Genomic DNA, 11828 nt, shown 5'->3' on the forward strand with positions numbered 1-11828 from the left:
TTAAAGCTTGAAAGATTCCTTCAAGCAGCGGCTGATAACTGCAGTCGACGATCATCTGCTGCCAAGTTTTCTCTCCAAACTTCTCTGCTATGAACGAGAGATAGAAAGAGACAGAACCCTGCTGGAGATGGTGACCAAGAAACCAGGTTCGTACAGTATCCATCAGTATCCATCAAGAAAGTGCAGACCTCCGCCAAGCTGCTCATTTACACCCATATTATTCCATTATTTAACCATCAACTATTACCTTCACTTTTCTATGTGTGTCAATCATTTGGTGCCTTGTTTAACATAATTTCGAATCATATGATATAGGGCTGCAAGATTAATCGTTAATAAATCGCGATATCGATTCCTACTTATACACGATCTCATATCCAATGACGAGGATTATTGAAAAAATTATTTTAAAAAAATTGTAGCAATTTTTTTGATCCGGGACGTCACCTGCATAAAAACAAGCGCTCCCTCACAAGCACCTCAACAAGTGATCGCGGTGAAGAAAACTAGAGCAGTTGAGAGTAAACAGTTGTGGAAGGAGTTGAGACTGTCATGGGAAATGTTGTGTTTTGTCATCAATTGTGGATAACATTTTGAGAAACATCTACCTCTCTCATCACCTTTACACATGTTACACATAAATATTGTTCAAAGAGGATTATTGTTAAAATTATGCAAAAGTTGTGTAGATAAGAAAAAAAACGTTGTTTTTTGTTGAATAAATATTTACATTGGGAAAAAAATCTTGAGTGAACCGTGATCTCAATTCTCAGCAAAATAAATCGTGATTGAAGAATCGTGCAGACCTAATATAAGAGTGTTTTCCATGTCAACTAGATCATCATAGTTTGATTGTTCAGTGGCTTGAATGTGTCTCCACAGATGTTCAGCAGCTGCTGGTGAATAAAGAAGAAGATTTTAAGCAGGAGTGCAGCTCTGAAGAACTATATAAAGCACAAGAAGGAAAAGCAGACACTCAGTCCTCCCTCACTGTCGTGATGAAGAGTAAATATGATAAAATAATGAGTTTAAATCAACACAAGGAACCAGAATCTGATGGAGACAACTGTGGAGAACCAGAACCAACCAGCTCCTTGGATGCACCTCTACACTCTGACCACCAGAGATCGCTGTGTTCTGAATCTGACACTGTTAATGATGACTGGAGAGAAACCAATAACACTCGGTCAAGTTCACCCTTTGTGGAGAATCCAAAAGTTCATGTCAGTCAGAAGAAACATGATGATAACAAATCAATGATCTGCTCTGGATGTGGGAAGAAATGTTCTTCAAAGTCTGGACTGACTCAACACATGAAATCCTGCATTGGAGCTTTGACTTGTTCAGTTTGTTTGAAATGTTTTGAAAAGAGTAAAGATCTTAAGATACACATGAGAATTCACACTGGAGAAAAACCTTTCATCTGTTCTCAGTGTGGAAAGTGTTTTACACATAATTTTAGCCTAAAAAACCACATGATAATTCACACTGGTGAAAAACCTTTCATCTGTTCTCAGTGTGGAAAGTGTTTTACACATAATTGTTACCTAAAAAAACACATGATAATTCACACTGCAGAAAAACCTTTCATCTGTTCTCAGTGTGGAAAGTGTTTTACAAGGATATCTCACTTGAAGAGACACATGAAAATTCACACTGGAGAAAAACCTTTCAACTGTTCTCAGTGTGGAAAATGTTTTAAACATGAATGTTCACTGAAGAACCACATGAGAGTTCACACTGGAGAAAAACCTTTCATCTGTTCTCAGTGTGGAAAGTGTTTTACACAGATATCTAGCTGGAAGACCCACAAGAAAATGCACACTGGAGAAAGACCTTTCACCTGTTCTCAGTGTGGAAAGTGTTTTACACAGTTATCTAGCAGGAAGAACCACATGAGAATTCACACTGGAGAAAAACCTTTCATCTGTTCTCGGTGCGGAAAGTGTTTTACAGAGATATCTAGCTGGAAGAGACACAAGAGAATTCACACTGGAGAAAAACCTTTCATCTGTTCTCGGTGTGGAAAGTGTTTTACACAAATATCTAGCTGGAAGAGACACAAGAGAATTCACACTGGAGAAAAACCTTTCCTCTGTTCTCGGTGTGGAAAGTGTTTTACACAAATATCTAGCTGGAAGAGACACAAGAAAATTCACACTGGAGAAAAACCTTTCATCTGTTCTCGGTGTGGAAAGTGTTTTGCACAAAATTGTAACTTAAAAAAACACGTGAGAATTCACACTGAGTAAACCTTGGGTGATTATTTTATTGCTTTTTCATGTGTGTGATTTTGAAATGTTCTTATTTTGTCACTATGAAGACACTTAAGATAATACAGATTTAGTTGAATATGGCATCTGTGAGCCAAAAGCTCTTCATCTGCACATTCAACCCAACTTGTAATCTTTTTGTTAATAAATCAACTCAACCTGAGAGAAGTGGTTTGACTTTGATTTCTTCAACCTCATCAAACATTCTGCGCAGGTTGGGCCAGGAAAGGCTGGATCTCAACAACTGTGTGTCAATAACTTCTATAAATGACTAAAAGATTCAAGGATCTGTAAAGTGTTCTGTATGAATTACACATTTTAAAGTTGTGGTGGATCAGTAAATAAAGAGGTATTGACCCAATCTACTGAAGAGACTCTGAAAAATCTAATATAAATATGATGCCTTTTATTTTATATATCAGCACGGACAACACAACAAATTTTGAAACCTATTGTGATTTTTTTATATTTTATCCTGACATTGAATTGAAAGTAACGTACATTATTGTCTTGGCAGAATCTTATGTTAACCTCTGTGTGTTTGTGTTAAGTTTAATGAAACACCCGAGACAACTGCGGTTGGGTTTTGATTGTTTAAAGTTTTTGATCCATTTATACATCCTTCCAAACCAATGGCCAAACGGAGAGAACCAAACAAGAAGTGGAAAAGACCCTCTCATGCCTTATTTCTGCTAACCTCTCCTCCTGGTGGTCTCAGCTTCCCTGGGTGGATACGCCCACAAAACCCTGGCGTCCTCAGCCATTATTTATACACAGCAACATTGCAGAAGTCAACATTTTAGATGTTTAGGTAAATGCAGCTTTGCTGAAGGAAGAAAAGTATACAAATAAATCAGAGTTTGAAGAACAACAATAATAAAAAAAAAATGTCATCCCAGCATTAAAACATAACTCCCAGTATCAATGAATATTTATTAAAAGAGGAGAAGAGAGAGGAAAAAAGACTTTTGAATTAACCTGGATCATCTTTTTCAATATTCTGAGCAGCTCTAGTAGGAGAACTCACATTTCCCCAATGCTTAAAACTCTGCATGATCCCGCAGCGCATGCGCAATCGCATTTCGCCATGTTTTCACGGCAACTAGATTGGGACAAAAATATATCGTGGAACATGATCTGGGAAATCCGCGATCAATTTGCATTCAAAATATACAACTTTATTTATATAGCCAGTGACATAGTGTTTCTTCGAGTCTCAAAGCATCGATTTTGTGTAAGATATGAGGAAAAATAATTAATCTTGGCCGTACATTCTACTGGTTAAATGAAGATATATATTATATGTTCCAAGGTTTTTATTGGCCAACATGTGCGTTGACGTTCAGAGGGAAACATGACGTGAGTTGTTTGTTTGTGTGATGTCGTAATAAAATTCTTTGTCCTGCAAAACTGTGGTTTATTTTTGGAAGCTCCAAGTTTATCACAGGCTAAATAATTGATTGACAGATAGATTGACTTTATTAATCCCTCTGGAGATCTCCTTCAGGAAATTGTGTCATGTTTCAAGTCGTAGAAAACGTCCTGATGTTTTAGAGTAAATGTAAAAAACATTTTTTATTTATATAGCTAAGAATAGTCTCATTGAGTCTCAAAACATCGAATTTATATAAGATAAATAGGAAAACAAATGGAGTCTGTTTAGATTTACTCTAAAACAGCAGGACGTTTTCTACGAGTGTAAAATCAGTCAAAACATGACACAATTATTTAGCCTGTGGTTAATAGTTTCATAAAATGCATTTAGTTGGTATTTTGAATGCAACACACATGCGCACATGGATGCTGATTCCCAGGATTGTGTTCCACGATATATCTTTGTCCCAATCTAGTCGCCATAAAAATGACAAATAAAACAGGAGAATTTCTCAGACAGCTGTCGCTTCATGACAGAGCAAAAAAATGCAGAATAACTAGAGCTATGAATAAATATATTTTTTAAGAGAAAATAAACAACTAATACCATTAAAACTACTTTTAACTAATTAACAAAAAGTTTACTTGAAAAATTCACCCTTTATGCATTGAATTTATGAAATAAATAACGTGAGAAATTCTCCTTTTTCGTCGACATTTACAATAAATAACTCACATCTATTAGCCAAAGTGATATGAAATTATATATTTATTGTTTTCATTTATTAAAATGATTATATTATTTTGTCAAACTTTTTATGACATTCATTTTTGATCTATGAATATATTGTTTTGTATCCATTTGGACGCATTTGAAGTGTCATCTCAGTTTTAAACTGTTTTTTTTTTTGTTTTTTTTAACTGACCAGTGTCAGTGTGTCATGAGTTGTGTATTCCAAACTTCTTAGATCTGTGGATGTCAGTTGAAGTTTGTCATGTGTTTTATATGAATAAACCTTGAAGTTAGCAGAGAGTTCAAATTATCAGTATGTTTTGACTTCATGGAGAAGAGTGAAACAGAGGCGGGGGGAATTCTCTCATTCTTACACACACACAGTAGCAGGTTGTAGCAGTGACACATTTTTATCTTATTCAAATTAAAACATTTAAGACATCATGTGTTTGTTTGTTTATCTCTGAGATCAGTGTGTGTGTGTACAAGTGTGTGTGTGTGTGTGTGTGTGAGACGGTGAGGGCTCAGCTTTTTGTTTCAGTAAAACTTCAGAAAATATGTTTTAAAATCGAGTCGATTGTTGTGTCTTGTGTCGTTCAACACTTTAATTCGACTTAAATGACACGAAAATAAAGTAAAATGAAAGTATTTCATGAACATATTTAACCGTTGAACATATTTAAGTCTCGACTGCTGTTTGTTTATCATGTCTATAAATGGCATCACGGAAGGATGGAACGAAACTATCGTGTCCATCCAGGCCATGTGGCCAGAGAATGTCTCTTAAAGACTGACGGGGAGGGGAGGATGGGGTGTTTCCTGAAAACACAATTGAATCTGAATCAGAAGTCTCGTCCTCCAGAGGGCACCAAATGTGCCAAATCCACACACTGTTGAATTATTTTCAACCTGACTCTAAATTCTTCTCTGTGATTGACTTGTCGAGCGCTTTTTTTGTTCAATACCAATTCATCCAGACAGTCAGTTCTGGTTTTCCTTTACATTTCAGGGCACTAAAACTCACTTTCCCGTCTTCCTCCAAGCTTTGGTGACTCACCCACCATCTTTTCTGAAGCCATTTCTCCCTTCTAAGCTTTCTGCCCAGACGGCTGAAATCATTGCTCTTACTCAAGCCTGCCACCATTTCAAGGACGCTGCTGTTACTATTTATACTGACAGCCGATATGCTTTCAACAATCTGCATCTTTATACAAAACAGTGGGAGACAAGGTGCTTTAAGACAACCACGGGGAAAGAAATTATTCACTAAATTTATTAAGCACATGGGTTTCAATATTTTGTCAAAGATTTTTTTAGCAAATTCATTTTTATGCATCAAAAACAATCCTTATGATCACAGACGTACCCCTAGAGGACGATTTCCAGAACCATTCCACACATGGACTTTATACAGTTAAACCCTGTAAACCAATTTTCCATATTGTCTGATAATAATTGATGCTTACTCCAAATGGGTAGAAATCTTTCCATCTCTTCTTTGATTCAACAACAGTGTTCTGATAGACGGATCGTCTAGGCACTGCGACAGCAAGTATGGATGCCCTATTCCCCACAGGAAGACCGGTGTGGACCAGAGACAAGAAACTAATAGGCTGTTTGGGAATTATGTTTGCAATAATCTTTTCTGTTGTATTGTTTGCTCTAACTTTTGCATCTTCCCCCAAATTGCTGACACATCTAAGTGATGAAATATTCTACAAAACCCACAGACCAAAACGATGGTTGCCCACCGGACCCGAGCTTGAATTTATAGACCTTTCTGAAAAAGGGAGACCTCAAGGTCACGTAGAATCATTTATAGGAAGCACTGAAGCACCAGAATCACCCTAGATACCCTAGATCGTGGAAACATTGTCCAAATTCCTCTTGACAAACTGCAACCCAGACCTCAAAGTCATCGCTTGTCGCCAACGTAATTAATTTCAGAAACAGAGAATTGATTAGAGCGATACTGCTATCACACATATAGGTGGTGAAACAATCGATACATTAATGGAGGGTGAGACAGGTATTTCTCACAACAACCTTTATTTGACTAGCGTTTTAGATTTGGCTAAATCTATTACAAAAGACTGTGTAGTTTGCATGCCAGGAAGAGAAGCTGTAAAAATAATTGATGTGAGTATGTAAGATGTAACTATGAGTCAAAAACCTCTTACAGGATTTTGTTCAAATTAAAGAGCTAAACATTTGACTTTGCATTATTCTCCTAGTCCTCCGCAATTTTGGGTCCCCAGCATTGAGGACCAGGTCCAATACAACTCGTTGGCAGCTGTGGTGGTGGCGTGGCGGGAACACCCTTCGTGCCTTCCTCCCAAAGACCTGGATTGGCTCCTGTTCGTATGTAATCAGTGTAAGACACTCGAGTGTAATTGTTGTAGATGACTCTCCCTCCAATAACACTCAAAAGGAAGGTGCCAAAGCTTCCGTCTCACCTGCCACCTCAGCTCGACGAAGGAAGAAGTCGACCAACCATCTTGACATCCTTTTGACTGACATACCTCAAGTTTCCATTGGTTAAATCACAAACTTCTTTTGCTCGAAAACTTCACTGAAATCATCACCACACATATGGCTAGACAATGACATGATGCATCATAAATGACTCTCCGGAACCGTATTGTTCTAGACATGATGCTCGCTGAAAAAACTGTTGTAGGCTCTTTTATTGATGGTGAATGTTGTACTTTTGTTCCTATGAACACTGCTAAGAATGGCACTCTCTCTTTTGCACTGAAAGAACTGAAACTGTTCAGAAAGAACCACCACAAAAATTCTGGTATCTCAGTTAACCCAGTAACCGCTTGGTTTACACAGAAATTTGGTGACTGGAAAGATGTTGTGATCCTTGGTATCGTGCTCCTGCTTATGTTTGTCGTGTTGTGTGGCATTCGTCTTTTCAAACTTCTAGCTAATCGTCTGCTGATTAACCTCTCCCCTAGAGTGACAGCTCACGTTCAAGCCTACGTGACCCAATAATGTACCAGGCCGTAACCGGGGATGGTGACTCTGACACCGAAGTGTGACCCCCAGGTATCTTGCCACGCTCACAAGACAATACGTCCCGCCTTCTTGTTTGCAGTAACGAATGTAAGGCAACGAGACAGAGCGGTTGGCACGGTGGTGAGTGAACTCTGCTGGTAGAGTCTCGGCCGGCTGCGTGAAAATGTAACGCCACTCACCCAAACCTACGGCCCTGGTTTTCTCCAATAAATCTTTCTCTATAGCTCATTTCTGGTAAAAAGGCAATTTTAGAGTGGTTCAATATTTGTTTGTTTAAACTCTTGCTCTGTCCCATTCTGTTCAAGATAATTCTGTTTCTCCTGTTGCTTGTTTTATCCTTTCGAACTTTTTATACTTTCATACTTTTATACTTTTTGTACCTTTTCATCACCATATATCATTTTTTACTGTTTACAGCTGGCTCCCAAGTGAGGTCCAATTTGATCAACAGGACGGAATGTTCTAAGAATTTGAGTGATCAAAATGTGTCCCTCACAAGTCGGTGCCTCGTGACTGATAAAACCACATACCATGACGTTTAATCAACAAACTGTAGATGGTTCTTGTCTTATTTTTGCCAACCGAAGATCAACTCCCGCCAGCGCGTGCTCTTTCTAATCATCGTTCATCGTATCTGTAAACCTGTTCCAGCCTGTTTGTGGCTGACGTAGCTGTGAAACTAAATAAAAAGACAGATCGATGGAGGTCACTCAGGACTGTTGAGCGTGTTTCGCGGTCTGTGTGTCTCCCCTCGCGAGTAACAAGTTTTGACTCTGGTTGTTTTTCACTCAGTCCAGGCATCGAGAACTTGACAAATACTCCCAACAGTTTGGAAGGATGGATAAATAGATCAAAAAAATTAAAAAATCTAAACTCAACCCAAGTTGTCTCAGTTGTTTCATTAAACTTAACACAAAGACACAGAGGTTAACATCCAATTTTGCCAAGAAAAGAATGTACGTTACTTTCAATTAAATGTTAGGATAAAGCAGGGGTGTCAAACCGGTCCAGTAAAGGGCCAGGGTGGTATAGGGTTTTGTTCCAACCAGTCAAGCACATATATTTGAACCAATCAGGCGCCTCAAGACAGTTATCAATAAACTGTCAGCTAGGTGTTGCTTGTTAAGCCGACACCTGATTGGTTAACTCATGTGTGCTTGACTGGTTGGAACAAAAACACAGATATATTTTTATCTTTAGATAACTTTAACTTCCCCGATGTTTAGACAATTTTCAGACCATCTGATAGTTTTCAGGTTTCATATATTCCCAATATGTCCTTCTTTTAGCATTAATTAAAGCCTGATTAGTTTGAGGGAAGTTGGATTACAAGTAGTGATGTGTCAATGAAGCTTCATGAAACAGTGTCTTATTTTTCAGAGGACAGTAGGGGGCGCCATCAGCTTATAATGATGTGATTTCAATAGAATAGCTTTTCAAAGCAACAGATTATAGAGCAAAGAGTGACATCTAGTGGACTCAGGAAATAATGACACTGTTTCATGAAGCTTCATCAACACATCACTAATAACAAGTTGACATATTACATTTTTTGTGCAGATAGATTTGCTTATTGTCATGAATTCATAAAAGGTCCAATTCTATTTCTCCTGTCTGTCCATAGGTACATTTGTAAGTCTGCTCGTCAGGTTTGAAGCTTCACATCATATAGTTTATTGTTCATTCTGTTGGGACCTTCTAACAAGGAGATCATTTGATATCTGCAATGGACAGTGGCTTCTTATTTCTCCCTCTCTGGAGAACTTCTCAACACCACCTAACAGGATGAGGATGATCAGAAGGTATGAGAAGGTCAGTTATGAATCTATTCAGGTGTCCATGAGGAGGTTGTGTGTGTGTACAAACTTTGTATGTCTGTGGATGTTAATGTTTGTCATGTGTTTTGTTTAAATACATGTTGAAGTTAGCAGAGAGTTCAAATGATCAGTATGTTTTGACTTGAAAGTGGCCAAAGTTATTCCACTGTTCAAGATACACATGAGTTTACCAACTACAGACCAATCTCAATACTGCCACAACTGTCAAAAATACTACAGAAGCTATTTAACAATAGGCTCGATGATTTCATCAACAAACACAAATGACTTCATGACAGCCAGTATGGATTCAGAAGGAATCACTCGACTTAGCTCTGACTGAATCTGTGGGAATTATAACCGACGCCATCGACCAAAAACTACACTCTGCACATAGCCGGTCCGAGGCATAAGCCAAGTATGCGACCACTTAGGGTCGTTTATATGTCGTGAATATTAATTTAACGAGATTTGTGAAGCCGTTAATAACATATTAGCTAGCTAGTTAAAAACGAAATAGAGTTATCTTTCAACTGTTTTAGCTTAATATTCATACTACATACTACATACTACATACTACATACTACATACTACATACTACATACTACATACTACATACTACATACTATATACTATATACTACATACTACATACTACATACTACATACTAAAAAAATCAGATACGCCAACATATATGTCCCCCCTCCCTTTTTTTTCCCTTTTTGGCTCCAAAACAAAGTTTTTGCTAATGTTTGATTGTAAACAGTGCAAGCCACATGTTTTGGGATCAGACTGATAAGAAATGTTGCTCAAATTGAGCCTGGTCATTTATGTGAGTAAAATAAACCTTTCAATTTTTATTTTATTTGTATTTTTACATTAACTCATAACGTGAAACACAGGAACACTGTTGAAGTACTGTGGAGGAACAGAATCATCCTCAGGCTCAACTGTTGGAAACACATCAGGTCAGGGAAAGACTAGCACTTCACAGTACATTTAATTAGTAATAATAACAATTACACCTGAAGGGAAATTTATTCGGTGAAAGTATCTCATTATTATGTGTGTTTATGTATTTCATCTTAGGTCCATCTCCATCCTCTATAGAGACTTGCCTCACATCTCCATCCTCTGTGCCCACTGTCCCCTCAGACTCCCTGTCTGTGGCCACAGCTGATTTACCTGGTAAGTTAAGAGCACATTTCATGGAAATGTCAAATCATCTCAATAAGATTTAAACATATATTATTACCTTCCAGATCTCCCTAAAGCACAGACGCACCCCTTTTGAACTGCTCACTTACCTGTCTCAAAATGAGATCTGTGAGTTGAACCCATATCTATGGGTAGCTCTACGGATAGCGTGCACTCTCCCTGTGACCGACTAAGTGGACTGGCAGTGATGAGTATTAATAACTAAGTTGACCATCACATCGAATACAATGACGTCATAAGTAACTTTGCCTCCAGATAAGCCAGGAATCATAGGTTTTAAGGAGGGGTTGACATTAAGAGCAGAAACCAAATCTTTTACTTTGTTATATTTTAAGAGCTAATTGTTCAACTTTGTTTATTTTTCAAACCATTTTTGTTACCTGGTTTCATGTTCATTTACATCATTACTGACATTTGTCTACATTTTGAATTGTTTGGTTATTATTTGTATATATTTATGTGATTTTAATTTGTTCTTGCACTACAATTTATCTGCACATTGCTGTAACAGGTTTGTTTTTGCAATATCCTTTTTGGCACATTAGTATTACAGTTTTGTCATTTTGAATGTGAATTTTGATATTAAAAACAATATGTGGCCCCTGAGCATTATTCATCTGTCATTCTTTGGAATTATTGTATCATTTTATTGGTATTATTTATGTAATTTCCTAGACCACCTTCTTAAATGTGTGAAGACATGTCAGGTGCATTACATTTGTACTGTAGTAGGTGTGTGAGTGATCAACAATCAATATTATTGGCAGATATAGAGGGCCCCAAAATCATATTTGGCTTAGGGCCCCTGGAGGCTTGGGCCGGCCCTGACTACAGACCTGCAGGTGGAAGCCACCAGGGTCCAAAAATCACTGCAGCCTATGGGATCTTTTCATGAATATACATCAGTTCTTTAAACTAAATAAGGACAGATTAGAATTAAATATAAAACAACCAAACAAACCACAAAAGGTGGAGAAAATAAAGATGCAAAACAAACTCAAAAACATGCAAACAATGAATTGAAAATAATCCCAGAACTTCCGCTTGTGAACAGTCTAATGTCAGGATAATTGACTGAATTCAACAGAGTGAGAATTGGACAGACAGTTGAATATCACTTCACACGGAGACAAAACAGCATCGGTTTATAAGGTGACGAGGTGAAGCGACCACCTGATGCCGTACCGCACTCAGGCCTTGACGTGAGATGAACAATACATTAAAACCATCACTAGTTAAAACAATGATCAAATCAACTTGCGAGGTTGGTTTGAATAAAGAAACACATACCTGGGCGAGTGCAGTGGTGACGTGGAAGAGAGGAGGCTATCAAAGACTCACTCAAGCTCTGAGCTGTCAGTCTAAAATACATTTAAACTTAGTTTGTGA

At 37.7% G+C, this 11828-nt stretch overlaps 1 protein-coding gene across 1 annotated transcript; it reads left to right on the forward strand.

The window, feature by feature from the left end:
- On the forward strand, positions 1 to 2426 carry LOC148085277 (uncharacterized). The gene is made up of 2 exons (XM_087783446.1): positions 1 to 146; positions 883 to 2426. The coding sequence occupies exons 1-2, from the start codon at positions 128 to 130 to the stop codon at positions 2250 to 2252; spliced, it is 1389 nt and encodes a 462-aa protein (XP_087639572.1). The 5' UTR covers positions 1 to 127; the 3' UTR covers positions 2253 to 2426.
- Positions 2427 to 11828: the final 9402 nt, after the last annotated feature.

The sequence above is a fragment of the Callionymus lyra genome, chromosome 2, assembly GCF_982586985.1.
Source record: "Callionymus lyra chromosome 2, fCalLyr1.hap1.1, whole genome shotgun sequence".
Classification (NCBI taxonomy): Eukaryota; Metazoa; Chordata; class Actinopteri; order Syngnathiformes; family Callionymidae; genus Callionymus; species Callionymus lyra.